The sequence below is a fragment of the Lissotriton helveticus genome, chromosome 5_1, assembly GCF_964261635.1.
Source record: "Lissotriton helveticus chromosome 5_1, aLisHel1.1, whole genome shotgun sequence".
Taxonomy (NCBI): domain Eukaryota; kingdom Metazoa; phylum Chordata; class Amphibia; order Caudata; family Salamandridae; genus Lissotriton; species Lissotriton helveticus.
This window is the reverse complement of record NC_136065.1, coordinates 1,627,217,460-1,627,241,127: the sequence shown is the minus strand read 5'-3', so window position 1 is coordinate 1,627,241,127 and position 23,668 is coordinate 1,627,217,460. Positions and strand designations below refer to the sequence as shown.

The window sequence follows — 23,668 nt, the reverse complement described above, 5'->3', positions numbered from 1 at the left end:
ACTACTTCAACCCTATGCACCCGCAGCCTGTGGGTTAGGTAACTAAAGCTTCTAGGTGCTGAAGTCTGTGTTCACTATCCTAGTGTCCAGGTCCACTGTTGTTTTCCCTCCATCCAGCCGGGTTCGTCCGGAATCCGTAACTTTGTAAACTGTAAGATCCATAGACGTTGGTACGCATCCCGCGTGAGAGTTTCCACTCTGCACGTGAGTCCCGTGGGCCTCCTGCTCCTTACTTACCTAGTTCATAGTGTAGGCCCACCGATCCTCCAGCCTCTGGATCTCCTTACAGTACTTTCCTTCCTCGCATTCCATTGTTTTGAGTATATGGTTTGTCGTGCCCCTAAGGCACTCGTGTAAATATTGTGCGAACTCATATTTCTTTTGTAGTATTGTCATGTGCTTAGCCCTCTGACCTCATAAAGAGTTCAGAGGTGTTGTTATTAATAAATATATTGTTTATTTTCATAACAACCTGTGTGGTGTCCTTTCATCTGGTTTTCAAGGGGTTATATTGTGGTAAAACAGCTGGCTTCACATGCTAAAAGAGTTTAGCCTAAAGACTGCTTTTGTCCACGCTACTAGGATAGCTGGTCTATCAGGTTGACTTACAACCAATCACCATAAGGGTTGTTTGGGCTGATACAAGGTGATCACTAGAATTAGTGAGCATCATATATCAGGCCAACTTCTCACACGCAGAATTTTAAACAGACTCTCGCCGATATCACCAGCTGGATGACTTCAAATTACCTCCAACTCAATGCCGGCAAGACGCATGTCTTGCTATTAGGTAAAGACACTACGGCTTGGGGTAACAACTGGTGGCCTGAGGCTCTGGGTCAACCACCTGTGCCCAAAAATGTTGTAAAAAACCTAGGAGTATGGGTGGACTCTACCTTGAACTTTGTCTATCATACAAAAAAAGTCGCGGCCACCTGCTTTGGTATTTTACGAAACCTACTGCCCATTTTAAAATATTTTGATCACCACACCCGCCAACTGGTGGTACAATCAGCTATTCTTCCACGGCTGGACTACGCTAGCTCCTTGCTGCTAGGAACTAACGTAGCGGAGAAAGCCAGATTGCAGCGAGTCCAAAATGCCGCTGCAAGAGCTTTGACGGGCCTTCCTCGCCATAAATCTGTTACTACTACCCTTAAGAGTCTACACTGGCTCCCTGTAGAAAAGAGGATTCATTTTAAAACCTTATGCCTTGCTTTTAAAATTCTGAAACGTGCCTCCCCCCCCATGTTATGTCCACTCCTCTCACCTTATGTTCCTCGACGCACTCTACGGTCGGAAGGACAGAACCTGGCCACTGTACCTTGCATTAAATTAAGTCGGATGGGCGGCCGCTCATTCAGATACCTGGCAGCAAAGCTCTGGAATGATCTTCCAGCCCAGATTCGTGGGATGAAGGATCTTTTATCCTTCAGAAAAGCTATAAAAACTCACCTTTTCCGTTAGTTATGTTGTGTCACCTGCAGTCTACTTCTTCAGCAGCCTCCTTTGGACATAGACAGCTAGCGCTGGGACGCCCCTTGGCTGGGGCAGCCGCGCGCTATATAAACATATATAACATAACATAACATAACCTCATTTTCTTACTAACATCATTAACAGGTTGTTGTTGGGTGAATGTGTAAGCTAGGCATGTTGGAGATTTATTGTTTGTGAATGGTAGTCCCTGTGAGTTATACACAAGGGAATGGCGTTTTGTTGTGTGTAAGATAGGATGAAGTTTAAATATCCTGTGTGTCACCATTCCTTGTATATCTGAGCTGGAGTTGGGAATGCTGAAAGTGAATGATGTAATAGAATGTTGGTGTGTTGTGTGGAGTGACGTAGGTATAGTTGGAGGAAGGATGGACCCGTTGCAGACCCTACCCTCATGTTAGAGCCCAACAAGGGTCGAACATGTAATAAAGGTCCATGACCTATATATATTAACGCATTTTTCCATGGACACAGAATGGGAAAAATCGTTATTACATGAGTGGCTGTAGGTTCTTGAGATCGATATCCCACAGAAGGATTCAGCAGAAAAAAGAGCGCACAAGTACAATATATGAAAAGTATTTGAGGCTCAAGTGTGGAGTAGCTCTCCACAGGGAAGGCATTCTGGGCCTACGTAAATTCCCAATCTCCTCCAGTTGGGATACGATACTGGTAGCTCTCCAATCAGCATTAGCCCCAGAGGGCGCCACTGACACCCCTAGCAAAATGTAATCTTCACAGGCACAAACGCGCTCGCTCACACTCTGATCTATCCAGTCCTGATGCTCTCGAACACACACTTTCCAATATGTATAGCAGGACAATCAAGTGTTTCAAGGTAATGAAGGTGTCTATACTATGGCAGTGAGGCACCACAGGAGGCGACTGAGAACTCTCCCTGTTAGTTTCCCCCCCCCCCCCCCCCCCTCGTATTTTTTATTTTTCGTTCGGTCCATAGATGCATGTTGTGCAGCTTCCCTTCAATGCTCAACATGCATGGAATGGTGAGTGTTGTAATGACACATAGCAAGTTCCCGGTATCCAAAGCCGCTTGGTTTATGTACAGGGGCTCCCCCGTCATTCTTTGACTGAATAGTAGGTTTGCATCTAAAATACATGGGCTCTGTCAATCCGTTAATGGAACTGTTCGATTAAATGACACGGACACTACTGAATGCCCTTACTGTACTTAAATGTCATATCCCTGTAATGAAACAGTACTCAATAATTGGAAGCGTATGTCTCATGTATGCCCATAAAAAACAATAAAAATCATCAGACAAAAAAATGAAAAGCATTGGCCAAATAATGTTTAGTGCAACCCGATACCCATATAATGCATTTAATAGGATTGTATTGCACAATACTCAGTATCATCTCAACTTAAGCACGTGTCAAACATTTGATAAATGTAGTATAAAAGCAACTAAAAAAAGAGAACAAAAGGCAGCCAATTTGGTTGACCAAATGAAACTCAGTCTTAATAATAAGGAAGCTGGTAGTGTGGTGGTAAAGTTTTAAAAACACATATTTACTTGCGTTTAGAGCAGTCAGTTAGTGAATAACTCTTCATCTCAACCCCTCAAGTAGACAAGTAATTTAAACGGGGTCTTCATCAGTATTGGAATGGATATGGCCGTATTATGGATGCAGCACCCTAAAAAGACCAAAACGAATAGAAGAAATAGAACTATCCAGTTAGATTCAAGAAGCCTGTTCAAAAACGATTGAGTAAATAAATTTATGTACTAAAGTATATTGGAAAACGTTGGTTAATTAATGTTATTTCCCAAAAAATTGTGATGAGAAGGTAAAAATACACTTCTTTTTTGGTACTGGTAACCTAAAAGATCTTAGACCGTTAGCGCAAAGAGTTTTTAAGGCTTAGTGTGTTTAGTGGCTAGGGTATTTACTGCATAGAGTTATTGGCAGAGGGCATGTAAAGCTTAGCTGGTTGTGTTGATTGTGATAGACCCAAGCCTACTTTAAGGTTGTTCTTCAAACCAGAATTTTTAGGTCGAAACCTACCTGACAGCTCAGCTGTCTGGCTTGCTAAAGACATCTTGTGGACATTTGGAAAGCTTCCCTGGGAATTTATTCCACCCATTGCTTGCATTGGCTTTGTGGTTTGTAACTCATATTTACTTGTTTTCTATTTGCTGGCTTTCTTTTTTAGGCTGTCCAGTTTGAGTTTGTCCCCCCCCATCCCACCCCCCCCCCACCCCCGTGGACCAATCATTGTTTACTGCCCCCTTCTGAGTATTCGATTTCTACAAAAAGGCCTTTACATCTTGTTCTCATCTTGTTATATTTGCTGTGCATTCAAAGACAAAAATCAAATGTCAAGCTCTGTCTGAGGAAGGAACTTGGTGTTTACCTTTCTTTCTCAGACTTCAGAGTGATAGGATTTATGTGACAAGCATGCTGGCCACTGGGTGTGTGCTGGAGGAAGTCTGGAGGATGTTATTTTTTTTTCTAGCACACAACAAAATTTAAATGTCTGTAAATGACCTGTGCAGATATTTCAGAATATATCAGAATTCGGTAATTCTGGGGTGTGGTGGAAACAAATATATTTTAATACGATCAAAACAAATTAATACACTAGGTGATGGCATTTCCACACATTATGGAGAAGTGTGGCTCACTGTTTAGAGGCGGCAGACCCTGAAGCAGAGGTCAGGCCCGGGACCAGGGTTCAAGACCCGACGCGGCAGGATCTTGGGCTCAGTGTCCGCGGACTCGATAACTCTCGCCTAGGTGCCTACTCTAATCATGGGTCCCACTCTGCAACTCTGGACAATAGCTTGCTTAATCTCCACAACGGCCCCAACAACGCTGGGATGCTTGGCCTCACCTTGGGGGTGCCCAGGAGTGGGCACTTCACAGGGAAAGCCAGGATGGGTTCCACAGCGGTATGCGTACCAGCGCTTTGGGACCCCCCTGGGGGTGATATGTGCGCTATACAAATACAAATTGTTATTATTATTATTATCGTTTGTGCACTGTATACCTTTATCAGTGAAATTGTTCATTTGTGCAGATCATGGTCATTTCAATTGAAGATGTGTTGTCTGTAATGGCAGTGCGCTACCATACCATGCATACTCCACTTTTGGCCATTCCATTCCACACCACTGTACTCTCCTCTACACACATTCACTCTAAGCCTCTCTACTCTACTCTGCAGAACTCTATTTAACGCCAATGCATTCTATGCCATTCTACTCTGCAACACTGCACTTTTCACTGCTGCACTTTACACCACTCTACGCTGGCACCACTCTACGCTGGCACCACTCTACGCTGGCACCACTCTACGCTGGCACCACTCTACGCTGGCACCTCTCTACGCTGGCACCTCTCTACGCTGGCACCTCTCTACTCTGGCACCACCCTACTCTGGCACCACCCCACTCTGCAAGACTCCACTCTATGCCATGCACTCTACACCAATGCATTCTGCTTGTAACACTCCACTTTATGCTAGGGCACTCTAGGCCAATACACTCTTATCTACTCTACACCACTGCACTACGTGCCTCTTCACTCTATCCTGCACCATTCTACTCTACTGTGAAACACTCCACTCTATTTAATTTCACTCTTCTCTGAAACAATCGTTTCACTGTACTCGGAAGCAATCTACTCTACCTCACTGCCCCCTACGGCCTCCACTGTACTCCACGCCATGCCACTCTACTCTGCCATTGCACTCTACAGTACTGCAATCTACACTGCACCACTCGACGCCACTCTACTCTACATTACACCACTGCACTCTATGCCACTCTGCTCTAACTACTGCAATCTGCACCAATCTACTCTACTATACTCTACGCTACTCTATTCTACTGTGCACCACTGTACTCCACTGACCTCTATGCCACTGCACTCTACACCACTCTACTATACACCAATCAACTCTGACACTACTCTGCAAACCTGTGCTATCCACCAGTAAACTCTACGTCACTCTGCTCAGCTGCACCCTATGCAAAAGTACTCTGCACCACTGCACACTAACCTGCACCACTCTACTCCACTGCACTCTGTGCCAATGTAGTGTATGCCACTAAACTCAACACCACTCCACTTTGCATTACTCCACTTTGCGTCATTACACTCTACGTCATTCCACTCTGCACCACTCTACTCTGCCAGTCAACCTTAACACACTCTAATCTACTCTGTTTCACTGCACTCAATGCCACTCCAACCTGCATCACTTCTTCTTTTTGCACTCCACTCGACCCTGCACCACTCCACTGAATTATAATCTGCATTACTGTGCAACACGTCGCTCTCCGCCACTAAACTCTCCACCCCTCTAATCTGTAACACTGCACTCTGCACTACTCTAATCTTCGCCACTCTATTGCACTCTACGCTAATGCACTGTATGCCACTACACTCTATGCCACTCTACTCTGCATCACTCTATGCCACTGCACTACTCTACGCCACTGCACTCTAGCCTGCACCATTCCACTCTGCGACACTGTAATGTACCATGCACCAATCCAATCTACCCTGCTCCACTCCACTCTTTACTCAAAATGAATGCACTCTGCACCACTCTATTCTACTCTGCACCACTGTACTCTACGCCACTGCTCTCTATCCCACTACACTCTGCACCACTCTATGCCCCTCTAATCAAGTGCACTTTTCGCCCCTCTACTCTGCATCACTGCACTCTATGCCACGCTACTCTGCCCCACTCCTCTCTGACACTGCACTCTTCAGCACTCTGCAAAGGCGTAGAGTGCAATGGTGTACAGCAGTCTACACTGCACCACTACACTCTACGCCATTGCACTCTACACAACTTTACTCAAAACCAATGCACTCTGCGCCAACGTACTCTACGCCATTATACTCAACAACACTCTAAGCCACTGCAAATTACGTGGCTACCCTTTGTCACTCTATTCTACTGTGCACCATTGTATTCTGTGCCACTTTACTCCTCACTACTCTATGCCACTGCACTCTACACCACACCACTGCGCTCTACGCCACACCACACCACTGCGCTCTACGCCACACCACTGCGCTCTACGCCACACCACTGCGCTCTACGCCACACCACTGCGCTCTACGCCACGCCACACCACTGCACTCTACGACACTCTGTTCTGCACCACTCAACTCTACGCCACTCTACACTAATGCACTCTATGCCTCTACATTGTACGCCACTCTAGTCTGCATCACTTCACTCTACGCCACTCTAATATACTGTGCACCACTGCACTCCACGCCACTGAACTCTATCCCACTCTACACCTCTGCTCTATCCTGTACCACTCCATTTCACTCTTTTCTGAAACCATCTACTCTACGCCACTGCTCTCTATGCCACTCCACAACACTGCAATTTATGCTGTGCCACTCTACTCTTAACCACTCTACTCTGCGCCCGGCACTCTACTCTAAACCACTGAACTCTTTGTCACTGCACCAGTGCAAATTATGCCAGTCTACTCTGCACCACTGTACTCAAAGCCACTTCATTCTAGGCCACTCTACGACACTACACACCACAATACTCCACTCTGACACTGTACTCCATTAAATCTACTACTGTCTACGACACTCAACTCTACAACACTCTACTTTACAAAATGCCACTTTGCGACACTCTACTCTGCAACGCTCTACACAACTCTTTATTCCACTGCATGCCACTTTACTCCACTCTATTCTATGACACTCTACTACACGACACTTGCCACTCCACTCTATAACACTCTATGCCACTCCACTATATGACACTCTTCTCCACGTCACTCTTCAAGACTCTGTTCCACTCGGCTATTCCATTCTACTCCACTCTAACAACCTACTCTGCTCTGTGACACTGCTCCAATCTGCACAGCTCCTTCTATGCAACTCAAGGTTACTTTACGCAAGTCAACTATGACGCTCTATGCCACTCGCTTGACGTCAGTCTATGCCACTCCCCTTGACACTCTACTCCCTCCACAACACTCAATGCCACTCCACTTTAAGTCACACCACCCTACAACACTTTACGCCACGCCACTCTACAACATGCTACGCCACTCTCCTTTACCCCACTAACTTTTAGCCATGCTGAACAGTAGCTACGCTCGTGTACAACATGGCTAAAACACATTGGCAAAGCCAGTAGCTCTTTCATAGGCGAGACCTATTGGCTTTGCCAATACTTGTTGAATATGAATTTCTGTGGGGATCAGTGGCTATGAAGGAGACATCAGCTTTGAAGATTTTGAGTGTCATTGGAGCATATGTTTTTGTCCATTGCAGAGGAAGAGGAGAGCGGGGTGGTGGCCAGGGGGACACGCTGTATCCTGTTGGATATTCTGACAAACAGGTTCCAGACACCAGTGTGCAGGAAACTGACCGGAACCTGGTGGAAAAGGTAAGACTTCAAGTTGATTAGTTGACTTCAGTGATGTGGGGTTCTAGATGGAAAAACTCTGGTAATGGATACAGGCTGGGGGGTATACTCTACTAAATTGCGTCACCAGTATTGCCACACCATTATATGGACTCCACTATACTGTCATTTTCCCTACATCGAATGCCGCAATATAGTGTTCGAGGCATATGAGCTGCAGATTGTACCGAGATTGTTGGGCTGCAGATGTATCCGAGCCCAACACCAGGTGGCGATCTATTGCTAAGTGTACAACTCTGCAGCTCTACATGCCAAGAACAGATGCATACTGGTAAGTAGCATATTCCTTATTTTTACATCACCAAGTTCAGGGGTGGGGAATTCCTATCTCCCGACGCCCGAGACATCTAGATTTCTTAGGAGGACAAGAGGTTTTAATTTGCACTTTGTCCAAAGGACAAGTAGACAGTTTTATAGTAATACGATACACAGCTGTTCAACCCTGTAGGTCACAGTCAGTAAATAAGTTGCTCTGAGCAGTTTATTGGCAGTGAAAGGGTCAATGCAAAAGCTGGGGCCTGCACTTTAGGTTTAAAGCATTTTATTGCATTTCCATGAAAAAACAATACAAACAATGAATACAGTGGTCGCAAGGAGGTAGTGCAGAGTCTCGGCTCCAGGAGCGCCATCAGTATACCAGACAGTACAATCGGAACATCTTTCAGAGCCTCGGGCTAGGTGTGAATACAGCGACGACAATTTCACTAACCAACTATCCCCATCCCAACTCCCCCCCTCTCAACCCTCCCCCCAAATCCCCCTCCCCCCGTGCTGAGCGAATGCCCTACCCCCCTATCACCACTGCTACGTGTCCGCACCTCTCGGCAGGCTCTCCACTCAAGCCAACTAGGTAGGTGGGCTAGTCAGGGATGTCAGTCGCATTAGCCTGAGATATCGGGGACAAGTGATTTCTTTGAATTCTGACTGTAGTAAGGTATGGAAAGGTTGCCACAGTTCCTCAAACCTATCCACTTCGCCCGCCACCATGAGGGACAACTTCTCCATTCCCAGAACGTGCCATAACCTATGTAACCAGCCTGTAGTGGTGGGAAGGGTGGTGTAGTGGCTCACTGGTTAGAGGCGGCAGACCCGAGAGCAGAGGACGGCCCGGGACCAGGGTTCGATTCCCGGCGCGGCAGGTTTCTGGACCAGGGTCAGCGGACTCGATAATTCTCTCGCCTCGGTGCCCACTCTGATCAGCGTTCACACTCGGCAACTCTGGGCATTAGCTTGCCTCATCTTCACTAACGGCCCCACCAGACCGCCGGGGATGCCTGGTCTCACCCTGGAGATACCCATTAAGGGACCATCTCTCAGGGAAGCCAGGAAGGGTTTCGCAGCGGTCGAAGCGCCTTGGGACCCTACGGGTAAGTAGTGCGCTATATAAATGCCTATACATTTACATTTACATTTACATTTGGTGCGCCAATAGATGAGTATGTTTTGAATCGCTGAGCCTAAGGCGATCGCTATCTGTCTACCCTTTCTGGACCTAAGAGGATACATCAAGCCGTTGGGTAACCCAAGCAGGACATAGGCTGGGAAGCGAGGCAATTCAATGTCAAAGCTCTGGTCTATCTCATCTAAGATCTCCTTCCAATAAGGACTCAGTAACGGACAATCCCACAAGATATGTGTCAGTGTGCCAGTCTGTCCACAGTCTCGCCAGCAGGTGCTCGTGATGTTACGGTTCATTTCATGCAGCCTTTGAGGCGTGTAATACCAATAGGTGGATATCTTAGTGAAGGTTTCAGTGAGCCCAGTGTGGTATGCAGAATGACGCGCCCGGTAGGAAATGTTGTCCCAGTCTTTGTGACTCAGCTCCCTCCCCAGCTCCCAGCGCTCCCGTCCGGGGTTGTGAATGTGAAAAGGGGGGGGGTTGTAAGAGTCGGTATAGATCGGAGATGAGTTTGGAGTCAGAGGAGCGCGTCGCCAGCCACATCTCGTATGGAGTGAGTTTCCGATCAGCCAGGCTCCGTACTTGCGGCTGAAGCGCCCAGTGGCGTACCTGCAAATACCGCATGCGTTCAGTCTCGGGCAGGTGGTAGTCCCGCCCGAGGTCCTGAAATGATACGACTCCCTCCGGGCCGTATATGTGAAACAAAGCACTGCATTGAGCTGCCCGCCAGAGCCAGAACGCTCCAGGTTCCATCCCGGGTTGGAAGTCGGGATTCTCAATCAATGGTGTAAGTGGTGACGGGAAGGTGGTGAGCTCGTGCGTAGCATTCACGGCATCCCAGACTCGGAGCGGAACTTGCGTGATAAAGGACGCGTAGAGATTGGGGGGGCGGTGTGCTCTGCGCATGAAGGGTATCTCCTGTAGGGTCCTGCCCGCCACTGCCTGGTCCTGAAACAGCCAATGTTTATCAGATTCCCACTGGCTCCACTCCACTAAATACCGCAGTTGCGCCGCCTGGAAGTACTTATGTAAATCCGGAATGCTAAGTCCACCGGACTCAGGTGCCAGCGTGGACAAGGCTCTCTTGAGCCTGGGTTTGCGACCCTGCCAGACAAAGCGTGCGATGTCGGCCTGAGCCTGTCTGATCTATCCCTTCGGGGGTTGAAGCGGCAGGGCCCGAAACAAATACAGCACCTGCGGTAAGAGAGTCATCTTCACCGCGGCAATCCTCCCCAGCATCGACAACGTACCTTTGCTCCAGGGGGACAGTTCCTCCTTAATTTTCTTGCCTAGGGCTGCATAATTGGCTGTCACCATGGCGGGCAAGGAGGGTGCCAGTAGCACGCCCAGGTAGGGAACCAGATCCTTAGACCAACTCATGGGGAAGCGTCCTTGTAACTCAAGTCTCTTGGCAGTGGTCAGCGAGATGTCTAGGGCTGCCGACTTTCTCATATTCATCTTGAAACCCGCTACGGTGGTGAAGGCGTCCAGCTCGGCAATGCAAGCGGGAAGCGCCTCCCTCGGGTTATCAAGCATTAGGATCACGTCATCCGCGTATAAACTAATGGTGTGAATATAGCCCCCTTTCCTGACGCCAGTCACTTCCGGGTTCTGACGAATCCTCTGGGCAAATGGCTCCATGTAGAGAGCAGCGGTGACAACGGGCATCCCTGTCTGGTGCCCCTCTCTATCGCAAACAGGCTGGAGCTTCAACCATTCACCCGCACCACCGCGGACGGAAATCTGTAACAGTTGAATATTAAGGTGCGAAATTTCTCACCTATACCTAGTTTGCAAAGCACTTTCGCAAGGTAAGACCAATGTACTCGGTCGAACGCTTTCTCCGCGTCAACCGAAAGCAGCATTCGTTCCCCGGGAATACGGGAACCCTTCTCTAGGATGTGGACCACCCTCTTAGTATTGTCCACCGTTTGCCTGCCGGGGACAAACCCCGCCTGATCCGGGTCCGCTAGCCCCGGCAGGTGAGGAGCTAGACGCGCCGCTAGGATCCCTGTGTAGAGCTTGAGGTCCACATTCAGTAGTGAGATCGGCCGGTAAGAGCCGCATTCAGTCCGGTCCTTCCCTGGCTTGGGGATAACCGATACCGTTGCCCGAAGCAGGTCTGGAGGGATAGCCCCCGGCTCCGAAAAGGAGTTAAAGAGCCGCGTCAACAGTGGCGCCAGTTCTGGGCAAAACGTTTTATAGAAAAGTGGGGTGTAGCCGTCGGGACCCGGGGCCTTCCCATGCTTGAGTCGGGATATAGCCGCAATCACCTCCTCGGGGCGAATGTCCCTCTCCAGGTGTTCTGCCTGTTCCGGGGCGAGGGTGGGGAGGTCGACCGAAGCGAGGTAATCAGCCTCAGCCAGGGCCGAGGAGGGTTCGCCCGTATATAAGTCGGCGTAGTATCGACTGAACCCGTCCGCAATCTGGTGATCCTCCGTAGCTTCCGTCCCGTCGGGAATCGATAGTTTCTTAACCCGCTGGTTCTGGTGTTTTACCCGAAGTTTGTTCGCGAGAAGACGTCCGCACCTGTCGCCGCCAGTGTAATACGCGTGCTTCAGGCGTAGCGCTGCATACTCTGCTCTGTCCATGTCTAGTGCAGATAGGAGTTTCCGGGCCGCTTTGAGTTGCCTCCAGACTCTGGGGGCCCCCCGTCCTCTGATGTACCCGTTCCAGCTCCCGTACAGAGTTCGTAAGTTCGTCCCTCTTTTGTTGTCGTTCCCTATTCTCCGCCGAGGAGATGGCGATAAACTCACCACGGAGCACCGCCTTCAAGGCGGCCCACTGCGTCGCTCGGGTGGTGTCGCCATTATCATTATGCTTCTGATACTCACTAATCGAGTCTTGCACGTGTTTTACAACTGTTGGCTTATGCAACAGGGTGTCCCGAAGGTGCCAAACCCCCCGTGAGGGAGACACCGGCGGCAGCTGGAAAGAGCCCGACACTGGGGCGTGATCTGACAACTTAAGAACCCCCATATCGGAAGCCGTCGCCAGTTCGCAAAGCGGTCCAGTAACCAGGAGATGATCTAGTCTCGCGTATGTCTTGTGCGCGTGGGAGTGGTAGGAGTAGGCCCGGGTAGCAGGGTGTAGGCGCCTCCACAAATCATGCATATCGAGATCTCCCAGGCGGGACTTACTCAGTTGCGAGAACTCCCCCGCCTGCGGGCGTCGCTGCGCAGATCTATCTAAGGAAGAGTTGAAGACCATGTTCAAGTCCCCTCCAATGATTATGTGTCTATCTGGGGTGGTCGCAATGTCCTCTAGGGCCGAGTGTAAAAACAAGTCTTGGTGGTCATTAGGGCTATATATCGAGCCCACAGTAAATGCAACCCTCCCATCTTGACCCTGTAGACCAGGAGCCTCCCCCTCTGTTCTGCTACTTTGGGCAAGACCTCTCCTTTAAACTTTCTAGATACCAAGATTGCAACCCCCGCGGTCTTGGTGGCCCCTGAGGAAAAGAGCTGTACCGGGAATTTCGGTGACCTCATCCTGTGGCAATCTCGGGCTAGGAGGTGAGTTTCCTGCAAGAGACAGATGTCTGCCTGGGTGTTTTCGAGTAGGGACAACACTGCTCTACGCTTGACCGGGTTGTTCAGCCCTTTCACATTAAGGGTAACTATCTTAAGGGCCATTATTGATCAACGTGAGGGCAGCGCTTAATGAGCCCGACTCTCCTCCTGGGACGTCAGTAGTGACCGTGTGATATGGTGGTGCGGGGTGTAACAAATGCAACAACCGACCAGCCCAACACCCGAAACTCTGTAAATGTGGTGCGAGGTCAAAGCAAGAGCAACAACAAAATACGACAGCACAGTACATACCCCGAATCTCCCCCCCCGCTGCCCCCCAAACTTCCCTCAACCAGCCCAACTCCCCGTCTCCCCTCACTCCAACTAGTGACTCGCCCTCCCCCTCTCCCGCCCCCTCTCCCGCCCCCCTCAAGCCCAACCGTTCAAAGAACACCATTGTCCCAGTCTGGTCCGAAGTGGACAAGCCCGTGGAAAGTTAGTCGAGTGGACGTCCAGCCACCACCTATGCCCTCCCGGTGCCCCCCCCCCCCCCCCCGGAACCCTCGCACCTGCAGTAATGATGAGGCCAAAACGATCTCCCCCCGGAGTATGCTCAGGCCGTCAAGGCTATATCACCAGACGACGCGGCTCTGGACGCCTCCCGTATTGCACCGTCCATTTCTGCTCGGACCGTGGGCGAGTCGGGTCGCAAAGGCGTGGGCGTGGAACGCCGCCTCCGTGTTGTCTGCCACCCATCTCTAGTGATGCGGCGGCGCTGAGGCGTGGGGGCGTCTTCATCTGTTGCAGTGATTCCCAGCACTCCGCAAGTGTCCTGAAGGGACCGAAGCTGATGCAAAGTCCCGTTCCAACGGAAAATGATCCGAAAGGGGTGGCCCCAGGAGTACTGCGTGTCGTGTTCTCGCAAAAAGTCTGTGGCGATTTTAAATGACTTGCATTTCTGCAGCGTGATCGTTGATAAGTCCTGAAACAGGGCCACCGGATGTCCTCGGAAATTCAGGGGTTGCCGTCGCCGTGCCTCGCGGAGAATCCTCTCTTTCAAAGGGAAGTCCGGTAGGAAGGCCAGAATGTCCGGGGGCGGCGCCGAGGCTCGTTGTGGCGGGCCCACTCTGTGCGCCCTGTCGATTCGTACAGGGAAGTCTCCGGGTTCGCCCAGTATGTCGCGAAACAGGTCCCTCAGGTAAGCGGCTGCGTCTTCCCCCTCTGCGTTAGATGGAACGCCTCGGACCCGGATGTTGTTGCGCCTGGACCTGTTCTCGAGATCCTCAGCGTGGGCCTGGAGATCGATCTGTTGGTCCCTGAGCCGCAGGACCTCCTGCTGCAGGTGCGTGATCTCCTCATCTCGGGAGTGGCCAGCCTCTTCCATCGTTCACCCAGGGAGTCAACCTCTCTCCTCACCTCTCGAACCTCTCCGGCCACCTCCTGTTTCAGCGTTTGAAAGTCCTCCCTGAGGGTGCCGAAGAGCGACTCCAGAAAAGATCTGGTTACCGGAGGCTCCCCCCCTTCGGCACCACGAGAGTTGGTCGGGGGGCTTGGTGCAGGCTGACCCCTGTCCTGCCTCGGGGCGTTTCTGCTGAGCATTTCGGGTAAGGTGCGGTCTCCTTTCTTCCCTCCTCTATTGCCTGACATTACGGAGGGGGGGACGTGCCTCAGTAGGGAAGGGACCCACAAAGTTCTGCGCGGTATGGCGAAGCGGAGGCTGCGGTGTACACCACAGCACCTTTCGGGGCGTCACCCCCCAGTCCAATCTTAACAGGCGGGTTCACAGGACCCCAAGGGTGCCGATCCAGGTAAAACTGCAGTAGTCCGCCCTCAGTGGTTGGTCCCCCCGATTGCGCCGTGGAGAAGTAGTAGACGTCCTGAGGCGGTGATCGGTGAGCAATTCACCTCTGCTCCAGAGGCGGATCCCCGTGTCGGCAGGGCACTCCCCACGTCCTCGGGTCGGCGCCTTTGTTACACCAGCCCCGCTGGAGTCAGAGCTGCACCCCTCCATGCCTCTGCGAGAGGTGCCCTGGGCCGGTCCCTCTCCTGGTCACTGCCCGTCCCCGCACTCAGCGCTCCACCCCGTGCGGGATGTTCCACGTGTCCAGAGGGCCACCAGGAAGGCTCCCGAGGCAGCAGCCGGGCTCCGTCTTCGTGTATGGGAGGGCGAGGAGGCCGGGGCCAACCCCTGGGCAAGGCCACGGGCTCACGCGTTCACTCCGCGTCACCGCCCCGGCCGCGAAGATCACTCCGGAGTCGGATCAGGGTGGGGGCTAGACTCCGTGCACGTCAACACCGGGTCTTTGCCATACTCCCCCAGGCATCCGGTTGTCTCCACCAACCTGTCGGGGCTTGGGAAAGGGTCCGGGAGCCGGCGTGTATATGCAGGCCTCCCGGTCTTTCAGAACCCCGGTCTTGCGTAGCAGCCTCCGCTGGCTCCACCCCCGCGTCACCTAGGCCGGGGCGCCTCCGTCATGTCGGGATTCTCTGCCTCTCGACCTCACCGGCGGTCCGCAGCGGGAGTGCTCCTGAGCCGTCGGTCCCCGCTGTGTCCGCAATGGTTCGCCGAAGCCTCTCTCGGGACCTACTGTGGATCGCGGCTGCCGGCTCTTCGGGTTCCCGCCGGCCCTCGGCCTGCGCGCGTTCTGGGGACGTCTCCGGCGAAGCGCCGCCGGGGCTGCAGGGTCACAGGAGGCCCCAGGCAGCGCCGCTGCACACTCGATCGTCTTGGGCGTCTTTTCCGCTCGATCCGGGGGAGATCAGCGGTGCAAGGCGAGATCAGCGGTGCAAGGCGGTGTAAGGACTCCGGGGTCTCGGGAGCTCGCGGGGAAAGCGTCCTCTCAGCCCGCCATCTTGGCCACGCCCGGGGCCTGCACTTTAATTTCCCCAGAGCAGAACAACAAAATGATAAAGCAGAGCTCAAAGTTGGAGCCAGCTCGATAAGCTCCTGTGGCTTCCAGGCCCTCCCCTGGTCCTTCTATTTTCTTCAAGCATGAGACACACATCGAGCTTCTGCAGCTCCAGTACACTCGCAGCAATGGCGTGTAAGAGGCTGCTTTTTGTGCCTCTTGGCCCCTTGCTCTCACTTGAACTGTATGACCCCTGCCCTGTATTCTCTGCTCCACTCCTGGGCCTCATAGGGCTCCAATATCCCTGCTCATTTTCAACTCAATTTGATTTCCCTTCTCATGCACCCCCTCCGTGGCACTTTGTGTTTCCTGTACACCTTATGTTACACCCGGTGCCTGAACCTGATAACCCCACCACTCCACCCTCCACTGCACTCTGACATCCCTGACCCGCTCCCCTTGGCCTCGCATATCTTACTTCATCGAGGGCTTACATTAAAGCTCATTAGTTCCCCATGGGCTTTCATGCAGGCCTAAGGCCACCCCCAATTCTGTCCTTGCACTAGGCCTCTCATCTCACTTTGTGCCCGCACCAGGGGCATTGTGAACACACCGCTGTAGCAACTACAGCAGCTGTAGAGTTTTTGATGGGCCTCTTCAGTCTGCAGGTCCGCAGACAAAGACCCATAGTGGACTTGAAAGGGTGGGTGGGAGAGTGAGTGAATGGGTGGATGAATAGATGCATGGATGAATAGTGAAAGTGTGGATGGATAGATGCATGTATGAATAAGTGAAAGGGTGGATGTACAGATGCATGGATGAATACATGCAAGAGTGGATGATAGATGCATACATTGAGTGAAAGAGTGAATGGATAGATGCATGGATGAAAGAGTGGATGGATAGAAGCATGTCTGAATAAGTGAAAGGGTGGATGTATTGATGCATGGATAATTACGTGCAAGAGTGGATGATAGATGCATACATTAATGAGTGCAAGGGTGAATGGATAGATGCATGGATGGATGAGTGAAAGGCTGGATGGATGGATAGATGGATGAATGAGTGGAGTGAATGGATAGATACATGGATGAATGAGTGAAAGGCTGGATGGATAGATGGATGAATGAGTGGAGTGAAAGGGTAGATGCATGGATGAATGAGTGGATGGATGTAAGGATGGATGTTTGAAAGAATGGTAGGATAAGTGCAAGGGTGAATGAAGGGATGGGTGAGTGGATGGATAGGTTGAAAGTGGATTGATGAGTGAAAGGATGGACGACTTATTGAAAGGGTGGATTAATGGGTGAGAGAGTAGATGAATAGATGGCTGAGTGGGTGGGGATAGATGGCTGAGTGGGCAGGGATGGATGGATGGATGGATGGATGGGTGGGTGGCTAGGTTGATGGATGGGTGGACAGTTGAGTGTAAAGGTGGATGGAGGGATTAGTGAAAGGGTGGATGGATATATGAGCAAAACGGAAGATGGACGGGTGAAAGGGTGGATGGACGAGTGAAAGCATAAATCGAGGAAGTGAAAGGGTAGGTAGATAGAAGAGTATGGATGGGTGGATGGATGGATGAGTGAAAGGATAGATGAATAGGAGTGAAGAGGAGGATGTGCGGAGTGAAAGGATGGATGGATGAGCAAACGGATGGATGAGTGAAAGGAAAGCGGCATGGATCAGTTGGATTGATAGGTTTGGAGATGGCAGGATAGGTTTGAACAGAGGCTTCGTGAACGCTCCACTTTAGCAGCTACAGTAGTGGTGGAGCTCTTGATGGGCCTCTTCTGTCTGCAGCTCGGCAGACAAAGATTCGTCATTAATGTGAAAGGATGAATGGATGTGTGGGTGAAAGGATGAGTGAGTGAAAAAGTGGCTGGCTAGATGGATGGATGGATGAATGAGTGACCGGGATGGTTGAGTGACGGGGATGGTGGATGGGTTACAGGGTGTAAGTATTAGAGAGCGAAAGGATGGATGAGTGTAAAGGATAAATGGATGGATGAGTGGAAGGATGGATTGATGGATGGGTCGAAGGGTGGGTGGAAGGATGAGTGAAAGGGAGGGTGGATAGGTAAGTGAAAGGGAGCGTGTATGGATGAGTAAAAGGATGGATGGATGGTTGAAATGGATAGGTTTGGAGATGGATGGGTAGATTTGGAAATGGATGAGCGGATGGACTGACAGACCAACAGATTGGTGAAAGGCTAATCAGACCCCCCAGGATATAGCGGCATGGATTGGCAAATTTAGCGGCACAAATATGGAAATTTAGCGGCAAAAATATGGAAATTTAGCGGCATTTTATTTTACTCATAATCATTCATTTTCAGCTTTAAAACAATGGAAACTGTTTTAGCAGAGTATTCCACTTTGAAATAGGTCCCAACGTGATGTTATTTCCTTCCTACCCCTAGCATTTTAGTGAATTGACGCCCATGCTCTAGTCAGACCCTCCAGGATATAGCGGCATGGATTAGCTACAGAAGAGGATGCAGCCTGTGCTAGCTTTCACCAAGCAAAACATCTTGTTGCAAGGCTAGAAGACGGCAGTGTGACCACATCACTGAAGAGACCAAGGATGCTGCACACATGTGATATTGATTTTTGGTTGTCAAATAATTTTGTACCAAGAATGGGGTTCTGTTTACAGTGCATATATTTTTATAACAGATTGAAAAATAGTCTATGACTGTTTAATTTCAATTATGATTGGTTAAATTAATGTCTCCGGACATAAAACAATGAGTAATTTACAATAGTATAAATGTTGTGATGCATTGTTGATTTCTATGCATGACTTTGATAACGTGCTGAGTTAAATGTGTGTTGTGCAACCAGATATCGAGTGGAGAGTCACTCGTTCACATTATTTATTTCAAGCATTTCAGCCATCACTTTTTAATATTCTGGCACCCCATGAACCCCAACAGTGACCTTCCACCGGTCGCCCTCTACAACCACGTGCCAGCATCTGCTTCAATTCCTTGTATCTGCATATTGTAACCTGCCTGAGTGCAACTCTAATGTCCTTAATGCTACCTGAGGCACTATCCAGATACCTGATTGTTATCTGATGCCACTACCTACTTCATTGCTACCTGTCTACTGTATCTGCCTGCATGCCAGCACCTGCCTGCATTCCAGTTCCTGTGACATCGGTCACTCTTAACTTCAGAGTGCCACCCCTGCTTCATTTCCCTGTTCACTGCCTACCTGTTGGGTTTTCTGCCTGCTATCTCCTTCTTTACTGCCTCTCTACTGCATGCCTGTCTGCCTGCATTACCTGATGCCCATTTCAGCCTGCCTCTGTTGCCGTCCTGCCCGCTGTAAACTGTTTGTGGATACTGCCATATCTTTTGCGAAGAAGAGCGTTTCACTGCATCCATAATTACAGACTGATGCGTTAATTAGAAGGTGCCATTTACCTTGCTGCCTTCATGGCGCATTTTGTCTACTTGCTTCTAAAACTTTCAACCTGATTTTAACCGGACTTAGAAAACAAAACCGGGGTATAAGGAAGAGATCCGTTTGCAGAGCAGATGACACTGAGCCCAGATCGGGGGTGGAAATTTTAACTTGTGACCTTTAACCAGTGAACGGGAGTCTGTTTTCTGCTGTCTCCTTACTGATCTATTTTGCTGGGTGCCCTCGGTAACCTTTTCAGCTCTGGATCGGAAGGAGATTTATGGTTACCTTTTCGGCAGTGTTCTGAATGTTTACAGTGAGCATTTCATTATTTTCTCGAATTATTATTGTTAAATTGCCTCTCTATGTGCACCCTACCAAGGCAGTTTAACTGCCATTTCAAACCTTTCAAATTGTGTATCTTGGAATTATTCCATTATCCTACGTTGCCTGCCCGCAGTGTGTCCGCTCCACCACACATCTTGCGTGAGCACATGCTGCTGTGCCGTCTTCCACCGAGTCCTTGGATTGACCTGGGATTTACATGTTTTTTCCGCAAGCCATGTAACAGTTTTACATTCTGTGCTTGGGAGACATGACACAGAACCTCCAAGGTATAACAGGGAGCAAGGCAGCGTCCTGAGTGCCCAATCACCATCCGATTTCGTAGGCACTTTTGTAAAAATCGTGGCATTTTTACAAAAGTGCCGATTTCGCGGCAAACCGCGAAATCGTGAAATCCTGGAGGGTCTGGCTAATGGATAAAAGAATGAATGGGTGCCAATGTAAAGGTGAAATGCTAGATATTAGTGGGTGAAAGGATGAATGGATAGATGCTTAGATGGAAGAGACAAGAGCGCTATTCTGGCGAGGATTCCAATGACTTTTTTCGCTTGCTTGGTGTCATAAGAACTTTGGATCAACGTGGTGGGTATTTTAATTTTCTGGTTACTCACTTGGCCTACACTATGCTCCTTTCTCTACCTTGGGATTATCAGGTAGGTGTGGTGCTGTGAATTGCATCTTAGCATGAGCAAATAGGAATATACCCCAGCGGAAATCTGCTGGCTGTTTACAAGTTCACTTTTTCTCCAACCACATTTTTCCCAGCCATGGAAGAAACTTTACTTCTGCCATTGTCAGGGGTAAATTGCCGACCTTTCTCAGTAGGGGAAAAGATTAGAGAAGAGCTGGTGAAAAACTCCAAAATTCAAATCCTTCTACAGTAATAGCCTGACATAACCAGAGAGGCTATAATCAGAGCTCTTCTATAAAGAGATTGCAGCCATTATTTGACGGCGCACTACATAGCACCAAAGGGACAAGTGGGTTTTGTTACAGGACATGTAGATTTATGAAGCTACTTGTCCCATGGACAAGTACATATTTCACCCACTGATATCTAGCATTTCACCTTTACATTGGCACCCATTCATTCTTTTATCCATTAGCCACACCCTCCAGGATTTCGCGGTTTGCCGCGAAATCGGCACTTTTGTAAAAATGCCGCGATTTTTACAAAAGTGCCCGCGAAATCGGCACTTTTGTAAAAATGCAGCGATTTTTACAAAAGTGCCTACGAAATCGGACGGTGATTGGGCACTCAGGACGCTGCCTTGCTCCCTGTTATACCTTGGAGGTTCTGTGTCTTGTCTCAGAAGCACAGAATGTAAAACTGTTACATGGCTTGCGGAAAAAACATGTAAATCCCAGGTCCAATCCAAGGACTCGGTGGAAGACTGCACAGCAGCACGTGCTCACGCAAGATGTGTGGTGGAGCGGACACACTGCGGGCAGGCAACGTAGGATAATGGAATAATTCCAAGATACACAATTTGAAAGGTTTGAAATGGCAGTTAAACTGCCTTGGTAGGGTGCACATAGAGAGGCAATTTAACAATAATAATTCGAGAAAATAATGAAATGCTCACTGTAAATATTCAGAACACTGCCGAAAAGGTAACCATAAATCTCCTTACGATCCAGAGCTGAAAAGGTTACCGAGGGCACCCAGCAAAATAGATCAGTAAGGAGACAGCAGAAAACAGACTCCCGTTCACTGGTTAAAGGTCACAAGTTAAAATTTCCACCCCCGGTCTGGGCTCAGTGTCATCTGCTCTGCAAACGGATCTCTTCCTTATACCCTGGTTTTGTTTTCTAAGTCCGGTTAAAATCAGGTTGAAAGTTTTAGAAGCAAGTAGACAAAATGCGCAATGAAGGCAGCAAGGTAAATGGCACCTTCTAATTAACGCATCAGTCTGTAAGTATGGATGCAGTGAAACGCTCTTCTTCGCAAAAGATATGGCAGTATCCACAAACAGTTTACAGCAGGCAGGACGGCAACAGAGGCAGGCTGAAATGGGCATCAGGTAATGCAGGCAGACAGGCATGCAGTAGAGAGGCAGTAAAGAAGGAGATAGCAGGCAGAAAACCCAACAGGTAGGCAGTGAACAGGGAAATGAAGCAGGGGTGGCACTCTGAAGTTAAGAGTGACCGATGTCACAGGAACTGGAATGCAGGCAGGTGCTGGCATGCAGGCAGATACAGTAGACAGGTAGCAATGAAGTAGGTAGTGGCATCAGATAACAATCAGGTAGCTGGATAGTGCCTCAGGTAGCATTAAGGACATTAGAGTCACAGTCAGGCAGGTTACAATATGCAGATACAAGGAATTGAAGCAGATGCTGGCACGTGGTTGTAGAGGGCGACCGGTGGAAGGTCACTGTTGGGGTTCATGGGGTGCCAGAATATTAAAAAGTGATGGCTGGAATGCTTGAAATAAATAATGTGAACTAGTGACTCTCCACTCGATATCTGGTTGCACAACACACATTTAACTCAGCACGTTATCAAAGTCATGCATAGAAATCAACAATGCATCACAACATTTATACTATTGTAAATTACTCATTGTTTTATGTCCGGAGACATTAATTTAACCAATCATAATTGAAATTAGTCATAGACTATTTTTCAATCTGTTACAAAAATATATGCACTGTAAACAGAACACCATTCTTGGTACAAAATTATTTGACAACCAAAAATCAATATCACATGTGTGCATCCTTGGTCTCTTCAGTGATGTGGTCACACTGCCGTCTTCTAGCCTTGCAACAAGATGTTTTGCTTGGTGAAAGCAAGCACAGGCTGCATCCTCTTCTGTAGCTAATCCATGCCGCTATATCCTGGGGGGTCTGACTAGAGCATGGGCGTCAATTCACTAAAATGCTAGGGGTAGGAAGGAAATAACATCACGTTGGGGCCTATTTCAAAGTGGAATACTCTGCTAAAACAGTTTCCATTGTTTTAAAGCTGAAAATGAATGATTATGAGTAAAATAAAATGCCGCAAAAATGCCGCTAAATTTCCATATTTTTGCCGCTAAATTTCCATATTTGTGCCGCTAAATTTGCCAATCCATGCCGCTATATCCTGGGGGGGTCTGATTAGCCTTTCACCAATCTGTTCGTCTGTCAGTCCATCCGCTCATCCATTTCCAAATCTACCCATCCATCTCCAAACCTATCCATTTTAACCATCCATCCTTATACTCATCCATACACCCTCCCTTTCACTTATCTATCCACCCTCCCTTTCACTCATCCTTCCACCCACCCTTCGACCCATCCATCAATCCATCCTTCCACTCATCCATCCATTTATCCTTTACACTCATCCATCCTTTCGCTCTCTAATCCTTACACCCTGTAACCCATTCACCATCCCCGTCACTTAACCATCCCGGTCACTCATTCATCCATCTAGCCAGCCACACTTTCACTCACTCATCCTTTCACCCACACATCCATTCATCCTTTCACATTAATGACGAATCTTTGTCTGCCGAGCTGCAGACAGAAGAGGCCCATCAAGAGCTCCACCACTACTGTAGCTGCTAAAGTGGAGCGTTCACGAAGCCTCTGTTCAAACCTATCCTGCCATCTCCAAACCTATCGATCCAACTGATCCATCCCGCCTTCCTTTCACTCATCCATCCTTTTGCTCATCCATCCATCCTTTCACTCCACACATCCTCCTCTTCACTCCTATTCATCTATCCTTTCACTCATCCATCCATCCACCCATCCATCCTCATCTATCTACCTACCCTTTCACTTCCTCGATTTATGCTTTCGCTCGTCCATCCACCCTTTCACCCGTCCATCTTCCGTTTTGCTCATATATCCATCCACCCTTTCACTAATCCCTCCATCCACCTTTACACTCAACTGTCCACCCATCCATCAACCCTTCCACCCAGCCACCCACCCATCCATCCCTGCCCACTCAGCCATCTATCCCCACCCACTCAGCCATCTATTCATCTACTCTCTCACCCATTAATCCACCCTTTCAATAAGTCGTCCATCCTTTCACTCATCAATCCAGTTTCAACCTATCCATCCACTCACCCATCCCTTCATTCACCCTTGCACTTATCCTACCATTCTTTCAAACATCCATCCTTACATCCATCCACTCATTCATCCATGCATCTACCCTTTCACTCCACTCATTCATCCATCTATCCATCCAGCCTTTC

At 49.3% G+C, this 23,668-nt stretch overlaps 1 protein-coding gene across 2 annotated transcripts in view; it reads left to right on the top strand.

Annotated features, from left to right (window-relative positions):
- Nucleotides 1-23,668, top strand: part of EMC4 (ER membrane protein complex subunit 4) — a 153,795-nt gene that overhangs the window by 79,790 nt on the left and 50,337 nt on the right. For both annotated transcript variants that reach the window (XM_078644825.1, XM_078644826.1), the window contains exon 3: nucleotides 7,795-7,909. In XM_078644825.1, the coding sequence (XP_078500951.1) occupies nucleotides 7,795-7,909 (115 nt within the window). The remainder of the gene's footprint in view (nucleotides 1-7,794; nucleotides 7,910-23,668) is intronic.